This window comes from Oryzias melastigma, linkage group LG5 (genome assembly GCF_002922805.2).
Source record: "Oryzias melastigma strain HK-1 linkage group LG5, ASM292280v2, whole genome shotgun sequence".
In the NCBI taxonomy this organism is placed as follows: Eukaryota; Metazoa; Chordata; class Actinopteri; order Beloniformes; family Adrianichthyidae; genus Oryzias; species Oryzias melastigma.
The window spans coordinates 3,821,350-3,844,848 of NC_050516.1; the positions used below are offsets into that span (position 1 = coordinate 3,821,350).

At 40.4% G+C, this 23,499-nt stretch overlaps 1 protein-coding gene and 1 long non-coding RNA gene across 10 annotated transcripts in view; one reads left to right on the plus strand and one right to left on the minus strand.

The window, feature by feature from the left end:
* LOC112144719 (protein 4.1) overlaps positions 1-23,499 on the plus strand; it is a 106,199-nt gene that overhangs the window by 82,266 nt on the left and 434 nt on the right. For 3 of the 9 annotated variants that reach the window (XM_024269422.2, XM_024269421.2, XM_024269423.2), the window contains exons 11-24: positions 2,182-2,357; positions 2,428-2,657; positions 4,449-4,484; positions 4,616-4,660; positions 4,992-5,141; positions 7,249-7,335; positions 7,526-8,833; positions 11,884-11,934; positions 15,353-15,700; positions 15,952-16,080; positions 20,806-20,865; positions 21,713-21,808; positions 22,006-22,086; positions 22,160-22,276. In XM_024269422.2, the coding sequence (XP_024125190.1) occupies positions 2,182-2,357; positions 2,428-2,657; positions 4,449-4,484; positions 4,616-4,660; positions 4,992-5,141; positions 7,249-7,335; positions 7,526-8,833; positions 11,884-11,934; positions 15,353-15,700; positions 15,952-16,080; positions 20,806-20,865; positions 21,713-21,808; positions 22,006-22,086; positions 22,160-22,276 (2,914 nt within the window). The remainder of the gene's footprint in view (positions 1-2,181; positions 2,358-2,427; positions 2,658-4,448; positions 4,485-4,615; positions 4,661-4,991; positions 5,142-7,248; positions 7,336-7,525; positions 8,834-11,883; positions 11,935-15,352; positions 15,701-15,951; positions 16,081-20,805; positions 20,866-21,712; positions 21,809-22,005; positions 22,087-22,159; positions 22,277-23,499) is intronic. The other 6 variants (XM_036211801.1, XM_024269426.2, XM_024269424.2 and 3 more) reach the window with 6 other exon arrangements.
* Positions 1,683-21,719, minus strand: LOC118598737. The gene is made up of 2 exons (XR_004947832.1): positions 21,534-21,719; positions 1,683-2,634 (listed from the first exon to the last, which is right to left on the minus strand). It is a non-coding gene; the product is annotated as an uncharacterized LOC118598737 (long non-coding RNA).

Sequence of the window (23,499 nt, forward strand, 5' to 3'; positions counted from 1 at the left end):
AAAGGCCACACATACATGTTAAAAACTCAAAAAACTGATTAGTGCAGGTCTGTCTAGTGTCGTAGATTTTAAAGTAAATAATGCTCACTTTTATTTCTTTCTTTCTTTTTTATAAATGCCAAATATGACGGCACCAATTTGCCGAAGTAAAACCTAATAAATACAAAAATTCAAAAATGTCTCTATTGTGATGATAAAACATGGTAATTTATGAATACAAATTTTTGTGAATATTTGTAATATGTTTGTTGGTTTTCGTCATATTGACTGTATGAGAACTGGACCGAGTGAGGGTGATGTCAACCATAGAAAATGGTTTACTACTGGCTCCAAACAAATGAAGTCAGTTCAGTCGTCATTTTTTTCACGATACGGATGTGGCCGTGTTGGAGCCAGACATCGTCATTAAGCAATGGTTAGTTTGAGTCGGACTGAAGCTATTTTCAAATTCCCACCTTAATCCCTAACTACTAAAAAAATATATAGTTCAGGACTATCTAGTGCCCTGGATTTTGAAAGCAATTCGGACACCATACTTGCTACTTTGCTTTCGTTTTTGTAGATGCCGGATATGATGTCACCAATTTCACAAAGTGAAAATCTAATCAATACGGACATTTAACGATGCCTATTTGTGACTCCACTGTGTTCTGATGATGAGAATGTGGATGGTTTATTAAAAAATTACATTTAAATACGTTTTTTTTGCTAAAATTGTTCGACCGCAAAGCTTTGTGGTCTAAATTAGCTAACGTACTGACCATGGATGCATGCTAGTTTTCGCAAAGACTTCTGGGAAATTCCTAGAGCACTCGATTTTGTAATTGTGGATTTGGACAGCTTTATGGTGTCAGCGAGTACTTCCTGTTTGGAACACAAGAGGGGAGGGGTCACTCAGTCCAGTTCTCGTAAACAGTCGATGGTCAATCAACAGTGACAAGTTACAAGTCCATCGCAAATGTGTATGTTTTATTTTCATTTAGATTGTTTAGTTTATACTTATATTTAGACGTCATCTAGTTTTTTGCTGAGACTTCTGGGAAATTTCCTGGGCACTGGATTTTGGGATTGTAGATTCGGACAGTGTCTAAAATGATGAATGTCCTGTTTGTACAGTGAAAAAATTTGGATTTTGCGGTTTTCACCATGGATAGTGGAGAAGTGCTTTTGCTCTGCTCCTTCTGAAGAAGTAATGACATTCCTACAATGTAATTTCCTGGATTCTCTTTTTAAACATACTGTCTCTCACAGTTGAAGTATGTTACAGACCTCTTGTCTTTTTAGAGAATCACTCCAGGTATCTTTTGATTCTCAGTGGTCTTTTAATTCTGATTATGTCCTTTTTATGCAAAATTAAAAAAAAATGTGTTGCTTTCTAAGACAACGTTTCTGCAAAGCGGTAGGAGTTCATTAGAAATTTGGCTTTGAGTTGTGTGTAAGACTACTCGCATAGAGCAGCCCCGCCCCTCTTCCCCTCCATGTTGTTGGGGACTCTTGGGAGATTGTGACTGTGTATTTTCCATGTCAGAAAATAAAATTTTTTTCAAACACCATTTTCTTTGGTCTGCTCCTGATACACAACAATTTCAAAAAGAAATACTCAGAAATGCAATTTTATGTGTAACTTTCTTCATATATGTCCTCTATCACCAGAGAAATGCAACAAGAACATGATTAAAACATCAGAAACACAATTTAATCGGTGTGTGCCTTTAAAAAACCCCTCAGAATCTGTAGCCGGATTGTTTGTTGTTGAGGTTTTTCACATTTGTGTGAGGAGCAGCAACAGCCAACACATAAATCATGGAGGAGAGCCAGAGCTGCCTTCAAAAAACTGAGCCGCAGGTGTGCAGCATCTCCCCAGTCTGCACACCTGGATCAGGAACCCGAGTGGAGGATGGAGGAAAGGGAGCAGAGGGCGCAGCAGGCGGGGCGGTTTATCTGTGATGTGGAGGAGAACACAAATGGATGGAAAAAAAAGTATTCATGGGGCTTTCGGATAGAACTGATTCGGTTTCATCAGTTTCAGGATTTTTTTCAAAAATGCGACAGAAAAGCTTATTAGTGTTTGTCCTTTAAAAATGTAAAAAAAAATAACTCACTAAAAAAATTCCAAATAAAAATCAACAAATGACATATTTGATAGCACGTAAGTGTAACTTCCAGCTCCTCCCTCTGCAGGCTGGTGTCTCCAGAACCTCCTCCCAAAGGTTTCCTGGTGATGGGTTCAAAGTTCCGGTACAGTGGAAGGACGCAGGCTCAAACCCGGCAGGCCAGCGCCCTCATCGACCGTCCCGCTCCCCACTTTGAGCGTTCTACCAGCAAGCGGTACCTGCTGTCCCGGAGCTTGGATGGAGGTGCGAATGTCTATCGGTGGAAACCAGGTTTAGTCTCCTCAAATTTAACACAACTCCTCCCGCCGAGCAGAGTTCACATCCCGGCCGGTGTCATCCATGTGCGAGAACCACGACAGCCTGTCCCACCGCAGCATCAGCGACCAGCGGCGTCTGCACAGCCCCTCTGGGGACGAGCAGGAGACCGAGCTGGAGCCTAGTTTGGAGCAGGACGAAGACGACAAGGACCAAGATCAGAGCCAGGAGGAGTTAGAGAAGGACTTTGACGGCAACGTTTCTCCTAGCAGAAAGAAAGAGATCAAGGTAAACGTTAGATTGGTTGACTGTAAAGAAATTCTGCTGAATTCAGTTTGAACCTTTAACTCTTCTTTGGAGTACCGTAACTCTTCAACTGTTTACGCAACTAACATAATTCCAGCTAATTCTGGCCTGGAGAAAAACAACTTTGTACTCATATGTAACTATTTACAGTCATGTTTATAGAATCAATGTAAATCAGCAGATTCTGATGCGTAGGAAGCGTCTTTGTTCCAATAGGCGACACTTTACTGTTGTAAAGTATTACTTTACACTTTTAAAAGTGCTAACACCATTACCATAATGCAGCTAATTCTGTAGTTAAGAAAAGCTTGTTGGTGCCACTTGCCAATATGCACCACTTTACTAGCGTAAAGTGCACCAATATACAACACTTTACTAGCATAAAGTGCACCAATATACAACACTTTACTTGCATAAAGTGCACCAATACATGCCGATATATGTATACGTATCTCTCTCTATATATGCATCTTTGTACTTTACTAGTGTAAAGATATGCCACACTTTATTAGTGTAAAGTGCTGCGATAGACAACATTTTATTAGCGTAAAGTGCGCCAATAAATGCCAAATAGATATATGTATCTATATATATATGCATCTTTGCACTTTACTGGTGTAAAGATATGCAACACTGTATTAGTGTAAAGGGCGCATATATGTCCCTGTATCCAACACTTTACTAGAGTAAAGTGCTGCGATAGACGACATTTTGTTAGCGTAAAGTGCGCTGATAAGTGTCAATATGCAACACTTTGCTGGCGTAAAGTGCTCCAATATGCAAGACTTTACTAGCTTAAAATGCGTCGACAGACAACAGTTTACTAGCGTAAAGTGCGCTGATAGACAACACTTTACAAGTGTAAAGTACGCTGATATGTGCCAGTATGCAACACTTTACTAGCGAAAAGTGCTGCTATAGACAACATTTTATTAGCGTAAAGTGCGCTGATAAGTGTCAATATGCAACACTTTGCTGACGTAAAGTGTGCCAATAGACAACACTTTACTAACATAAAGTACGCTGATATGTGCCAGTATGCAACACTTTACTAGCTTAAAATGCGTCGACAGACAACACTTTACTAGCGTAAAGTACGCTAATAAGTGTCAATATGCAACACATTGCTAGCGTAAAGTGCTGCGATAGACAACATTTTATTAGCGTAAAGTGCGCTGATAAGTGTCAATATGCAACACTTTGCTGGCGTAAAGTGCGCCAATAGACAACACTTTACTAGCATAAAGTACGCTGATATGTGCCAGTATGCAACACATTACTAGCGTAAAGTGCTGCGATAGACAACATTTTACTAGCGTAAAATGCGCTGCTAAGTGCCAGTATGTAACGCTTTACTTGCGTACACCACCAACGGTACCATTATTGCACCAACAGTTCATTATTGTAAAGTATTGCATATCAGTGCAAAGCTGATTTTCTCTGATTCGAAATCCGCTGGGTTATTTACGTAAACGGTTAAGGAGCTACGGTAGTTCAAAGGACGTCAACACTGAAAGCTAAATCTCCGGTCTCAAACGGTTAGATGTCAGAAGAACTAAGTTGAGGAAAAGTCTTAGACTGCAGGAAGGATGATGTAAATATATGCAACACAACCGTCTCATCTCAGCTCAGGTTCCTGCTTCACCAGCTCTTGTCCTTTGACTTTTTGTTCCTTTGCATGTTGACACCGCTGTGCGCGTTCACTCTGCTAACAGCCCTGTCTCCTCTTGCTAACACTCTTTCTCTGTTCTCTAAACTCTTGCTGCCGATCAGGAGGAGGCCGTCTCACCGGCTGACAGTAAACCAGAGGTATTTGTTGTCTGTGGAACTCAGACCTTATCCTTCCACTCCGTCTGCCTGTTGTCATTCTGATTTGTCTCGCACCATGTTCCCGCACCTCTGCTGCTTCTTTGCTCTGCGATTCTCCTGCCTCAACTCAGCTGTCTCAGTTGGACCAGGAGACCACTCCTCGGCACAAGCAGGAGGTACAGGAGTCTGTGTGTGCTGCTGCAGCTCTGCTTTTAGATCCTCAGTGGGGTTTTTGTTTTCCCGCAGAGTTTAGATCAAAGGACATTTCAGGCTGTTATGAAAGATGCTGTAGAGTTTCTGTGCAGTTTGACTTATCGAATCGCTCGCATGAAAATCAATTTCAAGGATGTTTTGCATTCACTGCAGCCATCAGCCATGACACACTGTCTGAGACGCCGTGTTGGTCTGTCACACCTTCTTTCCCTTCCAGAATTAAGCACGGTGACGTTCTGCATCTCTACTTCTGTTTGTTTCACTGTCTTCTTCTGCCTCGCCTTCTCCCCCCAGTTTTTGGATAAGTCACAGGATGTCCTGCTGAAGCACCAGGCCAGCATCAATGAGCTAAAGCGAGCCCTGAGGGAGCCCAACAGCAAACTGATAAACCGTGAGAAGCGACTGTCTGCAACCACACCGACTGGAACGCCAGAGAAGAAGGCTGTGAGTTGGGGGGGTGGGGTGGGGGGTGACCAAGTCGATGTCTGAACGCTTTAAGACCCCCATGACAGTGTAAAAGACTACCCACATTCAGAAACTATTGGTCCTCTACTGTTGATTATATGCAAATTAAAATTATCAAAGATTCAAATTTTCATGACAAAAAATAGTGACTTGAACTTGAGACTTGGACTTGAGTCAACCTCATGTCTAATGGGGAAGGACTTCAGACTCAACCAAATGGATTTAAAACTTAATCAAAGACTTGAAACTCAACTTTGGGACTTAGAACTTGAGACTCGACTCTAAGGACTTGACTTGAGAAACTTGAGACTCAACCAAAAGAACTAAGCCCACTAGGGGCTTGAGGTTTGACCACGGGGACTTTTTATGTGGCCACGGCAACTTGAGACTTGACATCAAAGATTTTGAAACTAAACCTCACAGACTTGAGACTGGACATTAATGACTTAAGTTTTAACTACACGTACTCAACAACATTGACTTCAATCTCAATCAAGGACTCGAAACTTAACTTTAAGGACCTGTAACTTGACCCAGTGAACTTGAGACTTAAATTTAGGAACTTGAGACTGCCATATGGACTTAAGACTTGACTTTAGGGCCTTGAGACTTGGCCACATGGACCTTAGACTCAACTTTAAGGACTTGAAACTCTTGAACATGGACTTGAGACTCGACTTTAGGGGCTTGAGATTCTGCCGCAGGGACTTGAAGCCTAACTTTTACAACTTGAGACTTGACCTGAAAAACTTGAGACTTGGACTTACGACTTCTAGGTTTATTACAAGGACTTGAAAATTTAACTTGAGATTCAACCAAAGGGACTAAACCTACAAGGGTTTGACCATGAGGACTTGATATTTGGCCATAAGGATTTGATATTTGGCCATAAAGACTCATGACTCAACATCAAGGACTTGAAACTCAACCTCAAAGACTTGAGATTTAACCACAAGCACCCAACAACAAACTTTATTAAGGACTTGAAATTCAACTTTAAGGACTTGAAACTAAGCCACTTGACTTTAGGAACTTGAAACTCTGCCACAGTGACTTAAACGTCTACTTTATGAACTTGAGATTTGACAGGAATAACTTGAGACTTGTACCAAATGACCTTTAACTTAACCACAAAGACTAGAAAACACATCAAGAACTTGAGACTCAACCAAATTTCTAAGCCCACCAGGGGCTTGAGGTTTGACCACGAGGACTTGAGACTCGACATCAACTTTAAACTCAGCCTCCAGAACTTGAAACTCAAGACTTAAAATTTAACCACAAGGGCTGGAAACCAGACCACTAGAACTAGGAACGCAACCTCAAGGACTTCAAACTTGAACAACTTGGTATTATCCCTGAAGGACTCGAAACTCAATCATGTGGACTTGAGATTGAGTCTTCAGAACAAGATGATCAAAAACAAGGACTTGAGATTTAACCGCCGGGACTTAACGTTGACCACAAGACCTTAAGGACTTGGAATTTAATTTGAAGGACTTGTGTCTCAACCACAAGGACTTACAACTTGAAACTTAACCTTTTTTGACATTTTATCAGAGTGGAACTTCAAGACTTGAAACTTTGACTTGGACATGTATCCAAAGACTAAAGCCTTAACTTGTAAGAAGTGGTTTGTGTGCACGCTTGGCAAAACTGGTAACAAAGGAGTTGTGTGAGATCATTTTTTAGAAAAGTGTTTGTCATAATAGTTTTATTTTTGATAAAAACAAGATGAAGACGTAACAAAGACAGAGTCCCTAAAACCATGATGTCCAAGAGTACTAATTCTTGACTTTGCCATCCAGTTTTTTCTGCAAATATTTTGCGCAATCGCATAAAGCCAAAAAGGCTTCATTTGACAGAGTATGGGGGCGTGTGCGTGTGTGTGTGTGGGGGGGTTTTTTAGTTTGAAAGTCAAAAAGTTAGTATTATTATTCCATTATTTCCTTATTATTGATAACAGGAAATTGTTATTTTGACCAGATGCGTATATTCTGTCTGTCTTTTCTAACTTCCTCTCTTTTTTGTGTCTTACTAATTCCCTCCATCTTCCTTCTCTCCTAAACTCTCTCCTGCTGGCCAGCTGGGGGGCCGAGTCATTGGGAAGGACCCTGTAAACAGCTTGTCTGTTGAGGGTTTCATCCAGAAGACTTACGTGACTTCACCTGAGGTTGCATGTCTTTCTATTTTCTACGCATTTCCCTTATTTTTCTTGTGTACATTTTGTTTATTGAACCTGAGGAACTGTTTGGTTAAACTGTTTTTGTGTGTGCAGGCTGTGATCTGCTCACCGGAAGACAATCACAGCTTTTATGAAGCAGCATCTGTGGTCGGCAGGTCTAACTGTGTTTAATCTGTAGGGTTCCGAGGAGTGGGTATTGATTGAAAAACAACATCCATATCATCAAGAGCACGACTGGAAGGCAGAGGAGGAGAACAAACTTTGCACTTCTGAGAAAAAGGAGCTGAGGAAAGAGATCGACATCACGAAAATGATGCATGCTGAAGTAACAGGGTACCATAAGGAGGAGACGAAAAGCCATACCGATGAATTTCCTTTAACTCCTGAGGCAGGCTCTGAGATTTTGCCTCCTGGGTCTCTGTTTTCCGAGAACGCAGACGTTTCAAAAGATAGGCCTGCAAGTAAACTTTCTCACGCCTCAGACCCGGAGGCGAGCAGTGATGTGGCCCCAGGCTCCCAGCAGATGAAGGAGCGGACTGCCTCTAAAACAAGGAAAAAGAGGAGACCCCAGAGCTTAAACCTGGCAATGCCCACAGAATCTGCCTACAGAAAAGCAGGGAGTGATTCCTCTGTAGAGGAGAACGAAGGCTCGGACTCGGACAACAGCTCAGAAAGAACGTCTAAACGAGGAACTCGTTCAGAGACGATTGATGATCAGGGATCAGGACAGGATCCGTCTGCCAGGGTCTGTAAAGACAACAAGCCAGAGGATTTACCCGCAGGGGACAGGAAGGTGTCTAATCAAGCTCCGGAGCAAGTGAAGAGAAATTTACATCATGCAGGGACGATAGACTTGGGTTCCTTAAACGGACCTGTGAAGATGGAACACGACAGTTCTCTGTCGGCCGTTAAAGGAGAGAGTGCTGTGAAGGCACGAGGGAAGGGGCTCATCGACAACAAGGAATTGGCAGAGGTCAAACTTCGACAAGTCAGGACTCACGAGAGAAAGATCAGTAGTTCCTGTGGTGAAGACGTGGAGGGTGTGATGGGGGAGAGAAGCCAAAGGTCATCTCTGCACCGGCTGTCGGGAAGTAGCTACCAGTCAGAAATCACCAGGATTGTTCCTCTCAAACCAGAGAGGTCAAAGAGCCTCGCCTGCAAGGATGAGAGAGCGGATCAGACGGCGAAGGAGGAGCCCACTCCACCTAACAGAAGAGAATACCGCTGGTCCGTCGGGTCCCCAGAGGCGTCCTCAGACCTCAACTGGACTGACGTTCCTACATTCCCCCCGGGAGATCCCGAGGGCCTTCCAAAAGCAGATCAGCCCTGCGACAGCTTTCAGTCCACACGAGGGTCGAATCCAAAAATGGCTCCCCCTGCTCCGCCAGTCAAAACAAAGAAGGCCAGGGAATCTGGATTGATACTGCGGAACAGCCGAAACGCCGGCAGGGAGCCGAGCCTGGAATCAGCCAAGAAGAGACTCTCGGTAACTCCGCTCGGCATCTGCTATTCAGTTAGAGGAAAGAAAGCATGAGCCTCTTCAGATAATCTCATTTTCTGTTTTTCTGCGTTGATTCCAAACACTCATCCATGCTGCGTGTGTCTGAGGAGCCAGCTCTGTCAAGTGGCGAGAATCAGCCAAAGTTGTGCGGCCATTTTCCCACGTGACGTCTCCCCATTCCCTCCACATGCACCCCATCGTCTGGCAGATCTGTACAGGGCAACACTGGCTGTGTCTCCATTTTCAGATAACCAGAGCCAAAATATGTTGGAAAAAGGGCCAAACAACATTTAACCAATTTAACTAAAAGTGTTGAAATTGGGTCAGTTTTGACCACACGGCTCTGTGCCTGACTCGGACAGATCTGCCGCTTTCATCTCACTGCCGGCTTCATGGGGAACTTGCACGCACCTGGCACTGGAGTGAAAGGAATTTGAGGTGAAAAGACGTGACAGCTTTCATCATTTTCCACCTTTTCATCTCAGTCGAACTCTCACTGACTGGATTAAACAGGCATGAGAGGAAGTGTTGCATAGCTCTCGGTGCGCCTGACAATCACATCAAGATATGATAGAACTCGGGGGAGAGTGTGGGAAAATGTTGGGAGCTTCTTGAAACACGTAGGTGTAAACTGTGGAGTGCAGGCTCCTTTTAATGAACATTTAATGTTTATTTTGCGTTGACAGTAATCCAACAAAAACAAAGATGTGCAGCTGCAACCTGCCTGATCCTGTCAGCCGGAGGTACAATGGTTAACCAAAAAGATGTTGCAACTTCTGCTAAGAAAACTTTCTAGGTTGTATTTAGGTTGAGACTTAAAGCACTAGTCCACATTAAAAACAACTTTGATGTGGGTGTTTAAAATGACTGAATCATATGTTATAAAAACTGGCATAGCTTTATTTTTGAGTTGCTAAAAAATGTATAAATCACTAAGCTTGCCCTGAAAGTTTTCCATGATTCAGAAATTGTTCAAAATGTGAAATAACTGCAAATTTAAAACAAAACTGTGACAGATTAGAGACAAAAAAAGAGACCCGAGAGAGACAAGAATGAGACCACACTGTGAATAGAAAGAGTCAATAATGAGACCAGACAGAGACAAAAATGAGATAAGATTGAGTCAAGGATGAGACAAGACTGAAAATAAAAAGAGACAAAATTAGATAAGAGTGAGATAGGAGTGTGACAAGAATGTGAAAACAAGAAAGAGACAATAATGAGATTAGACATAGACAAAAAGGAAACAAGAGTGAAAATGTAATGAGACAAAATGAGACAAGAAACGGAAAAGAGTGAGAACAGAAAGATTCAAGACTTAGACAAAAATAAAATAGAAACATGAATGAGACCAGAAAGAGACAAGAGTGAGACATAAGTGAGAATGGAAAGATATAAGGATGAGACAAGAGTGAGATAAAAATGATAAAGGAACAAGAATGAGACCAGACAGGGAAAATAATTAGACAAGAGTGAGATATAAAAAGATTCAAGAATGAGACAAAAAGTAAAATAGAAATAAGACTGAGAACAGAAAGAGACAAAAGTGAGCACAGGGCCAAATATAACACATGAGGGACAAAAGAAAAACACAAAATGAGGCAATGACAAAAATTAGACAAGAGTAAGATAAGAATGTGAAGACAAAAATGAGACCAGACAAAGACAAAAATGAGACAAAAAAGGGACTAGAGTGAGGATGGGAAAGATTCAAGAATGAGACAAAAATAAAAATAGAAACAAGAAACAGAAAGAGACAAGAGTGAGACATAAGTGAGAGTGGAAAGATATAAGGATGAGACAAGAGTGAGATAAAAATTATAAAGGAACAAGAATGAGACCAGACAGAGGAAATAATTAGACAAGAATGAGATATAATAAGATTCAAGAATGAGACAAAAAGTAAAGTAGAAATAAGACTGAGAACAGAAAGAGATAAAAGTGAGCACAGGGCCAAATATAACACATGAGGGACAAAAGAAAGACACAAAATGAGGCAAAGTGAGATTAAACAAAATTGTCAAGAGTAAGATAAGTATGTGAAGACAAAAATGAGACCAGACAAAGAAAAAATGAGACAAGAAAGGGACAAGAGTGAGACAAAAATTAAAATAGACATAAGAATGAGACAAGAGTGAGACATAAGCGAGAGTGAAAAGATAAAAGAACTAGATAAGAGTAAGATAAAAAAAAAATAGGAAAGGAGACCAGACAAAGGAAAGAATAAGAGTAAAGATTACAAGAGTAAAAATAGAAAGATTCAAGAAAAAGTGAAATAGAAACAAGAATGAGACAAGAGTGAGACATAAATGAGACGTCCCTTCAATCATATTTGTTCAATTTTAAACAAGCAGCGTTGAACCACAGCTATTCTTAGATGCTAAGAAGGCTTTTTTTTCCAAATCTAAATGAAGCTGTTGTACTCAAGTTTGATTCAATTCTCTAAGCTTAAATTCAACTCAAGACCAAATTTCACATCTTAAAAATGACTGCCTAAATCTAGTATTTGAGATTAAGTGCAAGTTGATACTTAAGGACCCTCGAGTAATTGTTGTGGAGACCGAGGCATTGTTTAGTCAATCAGTCCAGGATCGAGGAAATTTGTGAAAAAAGCATTTGCTGAAGGGCAGTAACACACTTTTATAATCCGACAAGGTAAGCTCTAACTGCAAAACATCATTTCCGTTAAAAAGTCACAAACTTTGCCAGTTTAACAAAGGGGTGAAACATCAGTCAACTGTTTTAGTCTTTCGGCGACGGATCCTGTTGGTTGCAGAAACCTGTTGATCACATGATCTGCAGCTAAAAGAGGTAAAAAAAATCCTGCTTGTGTTCTGTAGGCTCATTTCTCCAAACTGAACGATGCCGGTTGCTTTGCCGCTCCTAAACGGTGTATGAAATCTGAACCTGAGTCAGAGATTCCAAGCTCATGTTTTCAGCCCACTGTCACCTGCTGATGTTGGCTTCTCTGTCCACTTAAGCCTGCTCTAACCTCTGCATCTCCTCTCTGCTCTTTCCTCTGCTTCCCCCTGCAGGAGCCTGTCTCCACTCACGCAATATACGAAGAACCGCTTGCTGACTTCAAGGTTATTTATTTATGAGGCCCCCTTTTAACACTCCTCAAAACCCTTTCCCATCATCCTCTTTGTCCTGTTCTGTTTCCTGTGGCTAATTCGCATGAATCCTGACTTTCACTGAACATAACAGCTAATAGCTTTAAGATGTGAGGTGCATTTCTTTTCAAATGCCACTCTGCAGCCTTGAATCATGATAATGGAAGGGTGTGGGTTGAAAGCAAAACACCCTGTGATTGGCTGCAGCTTCTACGGTGAAAATAAAAAGGTAAATATTAAAGCTTTTAGATAAAAACCATGGAGTTGTGCTGAAGGTTTCAGCTATGTGTAAGTCACATTCCAGTTGGGTCCATTTGAAGTGTCAGCTTTGTTCTTCTGGATTTTAGAGGTGGTATTTCTAGTGTGCAAGTAGCTTAAAGCTCAACGTTAGCAGGGTTAATATTTTGTGTAAAGTCAGTTAAAGCTTTTTTAAACCTCTAAAGGTGTTGTTTAAACCTGTGTAGAAATACATAATTTTATTACCTGACAAAAAGGTAATAAAAACCCATAAAAAATAGCATATTGATTGCTAGGATGCTAGAGTACATGCTAAATTCTCATGCTAGTATGCTTATTTAGGCTCTTTTCTTATCTGTCAAATTTGTTAAAGTAACAAACCTGTTTGCCCGTTCGAATAGCATGTTGACTGCTAGCATGCATACTAATTTAGCATGCTAATTAAGGCCCTTAATGGGCTTAAATTAGCTTAAAAAATGTGTCTAATACTAATAATGTTCCTTAAAATGAAGCTTTTGATATCTTTTTTCAGGAAACATGAATTATTAACATAAACCTATGTGGTAGTTTTTGTAGTTTAATCTGAAATATTAGCCTGATACCAAAGCATTTGTTCTGTTAGGGATTAGTATTGATGCTCACAGAAAAGTCAACTGAATCGCAGAACGTGGAAGGAGCCAAAAGGCTCTGTCTGGATTTGTTTACGCATTTTTAGCATAAGTCCTAAAAGTTGCACTTTTTTTATTTAAAGTTCTCATTGTTTAAGCCAAGTGAAACGCAAAGGCGAGAATTATTGTTGCAAAAGCAGCAATGTGGACGTGGCCAACCTAAACAATTCTATCAAAAGGTTTAACAACTTAAAAAAGTTGCTATTTACAGTTGCCATAGACCTTTAAGGAGGCTCCACACCACTTCTATTCTTAACCGTTTACCATCAATAAATACTCACTCTTTGATATAGTGTTGTATAACAACGAAAAGCCGCTTTATTCGCGACAGATTCATTTGACTTATGCTGATCGGGTAAACATTTCAGAACTATAAAATGTGGCAAAACAGCGCAAAGCTGCTTTTCCTCTCTTCACAATTCAGAGGCATTATGTTAACTGCGCAAACGGTTGAACAGTTATGGTAGTGAAAGGAATGCCAACAATGGGGGTAGAGCTCCAATGTTCAAGGAATATAGTCAAGTGAAACACAACTGTAGTATTACTGCTGCAAAATCCGCAGTATGGCCGTGGCCAAGTTAGATATAGATATCGAAAGGTTTCCTAGTTTCAAAAAGTTGCTGTTCTTTCTTTCTAGACATAACAACTGTTATGTTGCTATGGACCATTGCTATAGGTCATCATGGAGGCCACTTTTTTATCACTTGTATTCTTGTTTAATTCTTTAATCCTGGAGATGTTGCTAAAGATTTTGTAGGCGACACCTAAATAACACACGCTCTTTGACCCATCGGCTTTTGCACCAATATGCAAACCTGCTTTTTTATGTAACAGAATCAAATAATTGATGTCAATTGTATGGTACTTCACTGCTATATTAGCATTAGTATTAGCATAAAGCGACTTTTGAATTCAGTGGAATTACATTAATTGTGTAAACAGTTGGATAGTTTCAGTAGTTGAAGGAATGTCAACACTGGAGGTAAATAACAAGGTGAAACACATTTGCAAATGTATTGTTGCAAAAGCAGCAATGTGGGCGTGACCTACCCAGATGTTGATATCCAAACATTTGCTACCACAAATAAATCGCTGTCTGATATAAACTGTAAGGTTATGGACCCTTACTATGGACCGGAGACATCTCAATAACATCCATCCATCCATCTTCTTGGCCGCTTCGTCCGTCTCAGGGGTGCTGGAGCCTATCCCGGCTACTGATGGGCAAAGGCGGGGTTCACCCTGGACAGGTCGCCAGTCTGTCGCAGGGTCCCAATCACACAGCCATTCACACCTAGGGGCAATTTAGAGTCACCAATTAACCTATGAGGCATGTTTTTGGACGGTGGGAGGAAGCCGGAGTCCCCGGTGAGAACCCACACATGCACAGGGAGAACATGCAAACTCCACACAGAAAGGTCCCAGCCGGGATTCGAACCGGGGCCTTCTCGCTGTGAGGCAAGAGCGCTAACCACGGCGCCACCGTGCAGCCCTCTAAATAACATACTGTAACTTTTCACTGTTTTCGCGGTCAACCTGACTCATCGGAGTTGCATAATGCTGCTTTAGCCGCTTTTCTACACAACAGAATCAGCTGAATGACATAGATTGCGTAAAGACTTCACTACTGTAAAATCTAACTGTTGCTACTTTTGTCCGAAAGAGGAGAAATCTGGTGGATTTACGTTAAATACATAAACGGTTAAAAAGTTATGGTAGTCATAGAGCTCCAGTGTTAAAGGATAAAAACCAAGAGAAACAAAAATACTATATTTGCTGATGCCTAGATATTGATTTCGGATGCTATCAATATCTAGGTTCTGATATCAATATCAACCTAGATATTGAAATATCAATATCTTGGTTGTTATAGTATCAACATAGATATTGACATCGGAAGCTAGATATTGATTGCTCCCGATGTCAATATTTAGGTTCCAATATCAATATCTAGATTCAAATTGACAACAACCTAGATATTGATATCTCAATATCTAGGTTGTTGTCAATATGAGGCTAGATGTTGATATTGAAACCTAGATATTTATAGTTTTCTATATCAATATCTAGTTTCCAATATCAATATCAACCTAGATATTAAGGTATCTTTCATGACAGACATGAAAACTATTGTTTGCTCTGGGCTGTTGCCATGGACCGTCATAGAGACTCAATGCCACTTATATTCTTGTTTTCTGTTTAACTGAATATGAATAAATACCAATAATAAATATATTTGTTCTAGAAGACACATATTCTTCAGTCGATTTGAAATCTTTTGCCTCTTTTTCATCTTCAAGCTTTTAGTGATTTTTGGTTTCATCATTTTTTCAATATAGATTTGGAGTCTTTTTTATGTACCGCATGTTTCATTTTGGATTTTTTCCCTGCAAACGAAGCACGACCTTCCTGTCCATCACTCCGTCACCTCCATCACTCGAGTGAATGCAGCGGGTAAATAACAGGCAGGCGGTGCTTTTCTGTAGAAAGAGCCCGGCGAGAGGAGGCCCCACACCATCGCAGCCTCAGAGGAGGAGCAGGAGCGCGACACCGTGGCCTCCATGCGAGAAAGCCAGCTGGGCATCGAGCGCAAGTGCTCCAGCATGACGGTCAGCTCCACGTCCAGCCTGGAGGCCGAGGTGGACTTCACCGTCATCACTGACCTCCACATTGGGGCGGACTCCATGGCGGAGCTGGGGGAGAGGGAGCGGCAGCCGGAAGTAGGGAGGGAGGACTTCGAGGAGACCTCCAGGTTCTACTCGGCCCGCTTGATGGGCTTCAGAGACAAGTCTCCCATGGAGGAGAAGCTTCCCGAGGAGGGAACGCTCCAGGAGGTAGACGGAAGTTTTGATCCTTCATCATTATCCTCATCCCCACTGGATTCCCGGCTGGAAAAAGTGCAGCTGCACCTGTTTTTCAGTTGCCTCATTTTTATGTTTCGTTCCAGATTCTTTGTTGGTTCCATATTTGCTTGATCGCTCCGTCACCGCTCCATCCAAACACTAACATAGCCTCGTTTTGTTGTGTCTAGTCAGCTCTTATGTGTTTGTTGTTAACCTTAGTCTTCTCTTTGTGCTCCTCCCAGCCTCCTGTGGCAAAGAAGGACCCCAACACCGTGAGCGTCGCCCACAAGATCCGGAGATCCGATTCCAGAACGGAGACGCACACGAATGGATCCGAAGTTCATTCCAACGTCATCAATGTTTCCCCACAGGTGAGGGAAGAGTGGATCTGTCGTCCCGCTGCTCCGCCAGGATCTGTAACCGGCATCGCTTTAGAACATCTGCTGCCCTACTTTCTTATTTCCCCCCTCAGCTGCATCGTGTTACATAAATAGTTCTCACTTTGTTTTCTTTTCAGAAGCTTTTGGTTAGTTCCTTTATGACACGAGGTTTAAAGCTACCTTCACATGTAAAAGTTCCCAACGAAAAGTCAATATAAATGCGAGTTTCTGGGTTCAAAACTCTCACGTCCAGGCATAGGTACGCAAGTTTCTACGACCGTTTTTAGGCACTATGTCTAAAACGGACGGGCGATGAATGCCCACTGCAGGTTATGCCAGGTCAAAATTTAACTCTAGTTTGGCAGCGATGTATAGATGGCGTCCTTTTTTATTCCCGAAAGTGCCAACCATAGAATCATTAATAATTACGGTTTGTGCCCGGCTGGAATTCTATGACTCCAAGCCTGTCATACATCGGAATAGAGCTGTGAAAGAAAAAGCCAGCAACAAGATTTGCGAGGTTTTCTTTGACATTTCACACCAAACCTTCCAACTGAAGGTACATATGCTAGTATCGAGTATTGACAGTCCATACGCTATAAAAACCTGGTTCCTGCTCGCGTGTCACAGGTCTGGTGTGAATGTAATATAAACTATTTCAGCACAAACATCTGTGTGCAAAGATCATCTATGATGACGAGATGTGCACTTGAACATCGTCGATTACTTTTGTCTTAATTATTGAGAACTGGACGTCACCCATAGAAAATGTCGAACCTCCAGCTCCAGTAAAATGAGGACAACTGTGTCGTTATTTTTCCGCGATACCATGTTGTACCATGTTGTCGCCATGTTGTAGCCAGATGGCCGTGATTGGTCCGAGTTAGCCTGAGTCATGTTTCTAGGGAAACTACTGTCGCCAATCATGAATAAGCTTGTTCAGAGTTCACACCCCTTCAACTGATGGTGGGCTCGGGAGAAGCTGTCAATCAAACGTTCGAGGTGTGGCCAGCAGGCACCACATGCTTTTATTGAGGCTTCTGATTGGTCAGTTTGTAACTTGAATAACTTAAGATGAAGAAAATATATAGATAAATAGAATTAGCAAGAAGATTTTTAAGAAAATAAAATGACTGATAATAGCTGTTTATTTCTCTATAGAAGTCTATGGAATTTTAGCTTCTTGGAGCCAGCAGGTACTTCCTGTTTGCAACATGATGGGGGAGGGGGAACTTAGTCCAGTTCTCTATGTACAGTCAATGGTTGTAATCCGACTTGGACTGAAATATCCGTCAAATTAGCAAATCATTTTAAACCACATTCAATGATCTACAATGAAAAACAAGTTTTTTTGTTTTTGACATCTATTAACTTGTTATTTTGAGAAAAAAAGCTGATAAAGAATTGTTAGCAGACATGGTCGTTGTCATCTTCTGTAACCGACAGTCCACAGACATTCACAGAACTCTGTTCTAAAAGCTTCTGTCAGGTCTTCAGTCACAAACACAGAACTGTTTTCCCCAACCTGATCTGTTTCTAAAGTGAGCTTATACAAACTAAGCTCCATTTAAACTGATTTACGGTTTAGATAATGATCAGAATCTGGAAAAATTACCTTTTTTTGTCTGCTTGTTGCTTTGAAGTAATCCTGGTTTTGAATTGGAGCTTGAAAAAGGACTGGAATGAATAGAAAACGAGTGCAGTGTGTGGTGTTTGGATTGTGACGCCTCTTCAATCATTTTGGGCTTTTAACATTTCAGAGGAGCGGGTCTCGGTGGCCAGGTGGTCCACACTAATGGCAGATGTAATGGCGTCTTTAAACGGCGATTAAAATATTGACAGTTATGAGGATGATGAAAGCAGGAGCAAATCCCATTGATCTTCAGGTGCTTTCAATTGGGGGGGTTGTCGTCCCACAGGTGCTTTATTAAAATGTAATCACACCCGGGCTCTCAGCCACTCAGCTAATGGGGAAGTCAGGAAACATCGGAGAAAGGGAACCTTTGAAGTTTTAGATCGAGATGAGAGTGTTTTTGTTTTATCTTCTTTTAACTTTCAAAATCAGCAGCAGGTGTTTGAATGTTTGTTTATTCGCCTCCAGTTTACTAAAATACAGTAATTACCTGCAGTGTTAATGCAGAGACAGCTAGCTAATAGGTATAACCTAAAGAATTCTCCAGAATAATGGGAAAGGGTTTTTTTATAAACAGTTTTGACATTTTTTGGTTCCATAAAACATCTGTTTTTGAGGTTTTTTGATCTGCTGCTCCTGTGTTTTTATGGAATGCTAAGCTAGCTAAGCTAATATAGCTTTTTTTTATTTTATTTTTTAAGAAATTGGCTATGTCCTAATTCCTTCAGTATTCTATTTCAAAATCAAGTGTCCTAGAAATTTCCCAGAAGTCTTGATGAAAACCCAGTGTGCTTCAATGCTCACTACAGTAGATTCAGGAATGCGGCCCACAATGCATTGCGTTTAAACAATTTTTGCAAAAACAAAAAGTAGGTTATTCAAATGTATTATTTAAATAAAACACCATCATTTTTATCATTAAAACACAGTGGATTCAAAAGTAGTTATAATATGCTTATATTGATAAGGTTTTCATTTTGCGAAATCGGTGATGTCATATTTGCTGTTTAAAGAGTCTGGTGTTCAAATTTCTTTTAAAATTCTGAGCACTAGATAATCCTGGACTACATAGTTGTTTTTAGTAGTTAAGGAGCAGTGGCGATTCTACACTGAATTACTCCCCGGGCGAGACCCTCCCAGACCCCCCCGCCAGTCACAACTAAATTTTGTTTGTCCGTTGCCATGTTTCCCTAGAATTACAATTGAAAACAACATCGACAGACATTTAACACAATGCTGCGCAGCATAATAACAGTTATCAGTACGTACTCTAATATAAACTAAAAAGCATACTATATAAATAAAACAATGTAAGAAAATATGATGGTTAAAAAAAGAATTCATGATTTGAAAATGTAAATGACTGTGTCAATCTGTACTCCAGAGAAGAAGAATCAGTCATGTTGCTGTTTTCAATCTAATGTTAAAAACATTTTTAGTTATGACATCCAAAGTCTACCAGCCATATTAGATTTATACGAGCCAAACATTCGTCTAATAAAAAGTTCAATGTTTATCAAAACTGTTATTCTCTTTATTTTGACATTTTCAGTTTATAATTATTCTCTTACAAAAACAAAACACTAATTGAAAGTGGAGTCTTATGTCAGGTTTTATAAAACGACAGAAATGTAATGTTGTTTTAACAAACTACACGTCTTTTCTCTGAACCTTTAGATGAAAACATTCATCACTCCGGAAAGCAACAACTTTTTATCAAAGCGCTGAAGTTTATTTCTAGTCATTTTTTAATATCTTTAACATTTTTTAAGAAACTGACTTTGTTATAATCACAAATGTTTTTTTTTTCAGTCACAGAAGAGTAAAGATTAAAACTAGTAAAGAACAATAAAATCATTACTTTAAAGTTGTTTTTTAATGTCATGCATATAAAACATGCTTAATTAAAAATATGTGCAACATTTTTGCATAAATGTGTGTAATGTTACTGATCAGTGTTGTTGTGAGTCACAATGAAATGGAGCACCAAATCAGTGTGTGTTTGTGCTGCTGAGGTCAGTGTGAGCAAATGCTAGAAATTCCCAGCACACCTGAATGCAGCAATAGCGAGTTCGTAATGCAAGCGCAGAAGTGCAGAAATTCCACGCAGCCCCTGAAAGCACCTCGTGCGGGTGAATATGACAATTAAATCCATTAAATCAGCGCAATAAAGTCCTGATTAAATGTTTTGAATCAACTCTGGGATGGATGTTTGTGGTGACCAGCAGTGGAGGAGAAGCAGACTCCATCATGTTGTGTTTGAGCCTCAGAGATGAAGAACAGAGACTCACCTGTCAAAGTCAAAGAGCTTTTCTGACCGCCAAAATAAAGTTTAACCGACGTTTGACGGTTGTTAATTTAGAGCTTTTCCTGTATTAACACATGGGTTATAGAATGTCATGTTATGACTGACTTAAAAATAAAACATTCTACAAAGTAGTTCCTGCCCTCCTTCTTCATCCGTCCTCTTCGTTTAGGAGAGACCCGCAGCTGAACTGTCCCCTCCCCTTTTCTTCACACCTGTCCGTCTCCTGCTCAGCAGACAGGGGCGCCTGCACCAGCAGAGGGCGCTAATTCGCCGATTTCAGGCCGTTCAAAACATAACAGGTAGTAGACGATCATAGCTGCGCAGATTATTATTTTCCTCCCAGCGCTGGGATGCCGCCCCCTTTGAATCGGCGCCCCGGGCAGCTGCCCGTATTGCCCGTGCCTAAAACCGCTACTGTTAAGGAGGTCGGGAGGGAATTCAGACATCACCTTTTTTGTGTCTTTACGCAGATAAATCTAATAGAAAAAAAATAATGTTAGCTAAAAAGTAATACTAGCATAAATTAAGACTATCTACAGACCAGTCCAACCTAAAGAACTCTCCAGAATAACGGGACAGTGTTTGTTTATAGACAGTTTGATATTTATTGGTTGTTAAGAATGTCTGTTTTGCAGTTTGCTTCATCTGAACAGTCGCCAAACCCTCCGAAAAATCTATCCAACATTTTTCTGCATTGAAAAAAATTATATATATACATGGTTATATCATATTATTTATATCTTTAAAGAGTTTTTTTTTCTTTTTTTCTCCTCAGAACTGTGGAGTGGTCAGCCCACAGGAGACTCCAGCTGCCCTTAAGGAAAATGGCTCCCCTGTAAGTATCTCAGGAGTGGAAATACTGCAGTACTGTATGTGTGTGTATGTGCGTACATGTGCGGGTTTTCCACTTCCTCAGCTTGACCTTTATTTAACACCCATCTGAAACAATGTCAAAGAGATTCCTGCTATTTTAACCTTATGCATAAATAACCTCATATCTACATTATTTCTGCTTCTATCACTATAATTACTTTGTTTTAGATTATTTTTATTATCAATATCTGCGAATAACAATAGATATTCAAAGTAATAATAAATTTAAGGTTTGTTTTTTTAGTAGGACTCAAAAGTTCTTCATTCTAAATCTCATGAGAAGATGGTTTCTATTTAGAACTAGACACACACCCATAAAAAAGGGCAAATATTTCACCACATGAAATGTTTTTCTATTATTTGTATTTTTTGTAAAAAATGTCGAAGTTATGGAAACGTTTTCCCTTAATAAGAGTTTTATCATTTAACCCTGTTTATATTAAATGACAAAACACAAAAGCTATGATCTTAGAAATGTGGGCATAGCTAGCATAAACATTGGTTGCTAAAGAAAATCAAAAATAGTTTCATGTATTAACAGGAAAATTGGCGCAGTAATAGTTTAGGCCAAAACATTTAAAAATCTGAATGGTTGCTATGGACTACCAGCTTTTGTTTGGAGGCAGTTACCTTGAATCTTTACTGTTGTGCAGAATTGCAGCATTGTCTCTCGCATAGTTTTGTCTTGAAGCTTTACAATCGATAATATCACCTTATTCTCTCCTCAGCCTCTTTTTTTTTGTTCTAATTTTCTGGCCTTCACCTGAGTGACGGCTGAAATCTCTGTGTTTTGTGTTGCTGCGCTGCAGGTAAAAGCCGGCACACAGGGGAGAGAGTCTGTCGTGTCCCCGCTGACCATCACAGCAGAGGCCGTCACTTCAGCAACCACAACACAAGTCACCAAGGTAACCGTTTCCATAGCGACACCCTGTAAAGCGGCTGGATTTCAAGCCGCACCTGTCATGCGATGATGATGAAATGAGGCTTTTGTTTGCTCCAGCCGTGAGAGGCACTCCAGATCCTTTCTGTTGGAGGCAAACAGGTTTAGATTGTTAACAATGACAGAAATGTTGAAGCTGTTTTCCGTCTTCACGTTGTCCAGACGGTGAAAGGAGGCTATTCAGAGACCAGAATCGAAAAAAGGATCATAATCACGGGGGACGACGACGTGGACCAGCATCAGGTCAGGAGGAAAACTCCACAAATGTCACAACTCCACTTCACGTCCAGACGGAAAACATCCTTTCTGTTTCCAGGCGCTCGCCATGGCGATCCAGGAGGCCAAGCAGCAGCATCCGGACATGCTGGTGACAAAAGCCGTGGTCATCAGGGAAACGGAGTCTCCCACCGAGGACTTCCAGCAGAAAGCAGAGGTCAGTCAAGTGTCTCGAATGTGTCAAAGTTTTTAGTTTAGTGATTCAGTGGGAACTATTTCACGTTCGTGATGTTAGGAGTCTAACTTTGGTTTCAAGGAACAGTATTATTTTTCTCATCTTCGTCTGGCTTGATTTCACACCAGTAGTAGAAATACTCGTGCAGTTCCAAACTGTGCTCACTAGGGGGTGATGTTGTCTCACCAAGAAAAGAGGAAAAAAGGCACAAAGAAGAAAGTTCATCCATCCATCCATCCATTTTCTTGACCGCTTTGTCCCTTCCGGGGTCGCGGGAAAGAAGAAAGTTCTGCTAATTAAATCAAACTTTTTTGATAAAACTCTTCATTGAAAAGTAACACAATCCTGGAGTTAAAACAAAATGGAAATGCAATAATGGATGAGTATAATCACTAACAGCAGGGAAGATAAAACAAATAATAAAAAAAGATGAATATTCAAAATTATGTAAACATTTAATAAATATATATGTATCGTTAAGCTTTTATCGTTACTACTAATCCTATCGATACTTTTCTGAGTGAAAATGGGAAACATCCAGAGTCAATTCAAGCTCAGGATATTTAGGGACAGTTAGCATCTGCTACATTTCTGGAAAAAAAGTGTATAAATCATAAAAAATACAAATCTGATCCGGTTTTAGTTACAAAAAAAGTTTGTCTGATGTTTATGTGACTTTGAACTCAAATGTTGAACAATTGCTGAATAAAAAATGCTGAACTTTGGTTCAAATACGTTATAGACAAATATAGTAAAATGAAGACAATTGACTGTATAGAAGAACTGGACTGAGTGAGTGTGACATCATCCATAGAAGCTCAGACAAAATAAAGTTTGTTTTTTTTTTCAATTTGGATCCATCCATGTAGGAGCCATCAGTAAGCAGTGATTGGTCTAAATCGGTCACTGTCCACGTTTCTATGGTTACCACTTCCTCCAATCAGAAGTGAGCTTGTTCACCCCCTACCTACATTAAATCTATCAAACGTTTCAATTGAGAGACCACCTACTATTGAGGCATCTGATTGGTCAGTTTATACACAAAATGGGTAATAAAAGGCAGGAGAGCAAAAATTGTTTAACTGACCAAAAATAATGACTGATAATTGGGGTTTATTTTTTATTTTTCTTTAGAAGTCTATAAAATTTTGGCTTCTTGGAGCCAGCAGGTGCTTCCTGTTTGGAGTGTGAGGTGGGAGGGGTCA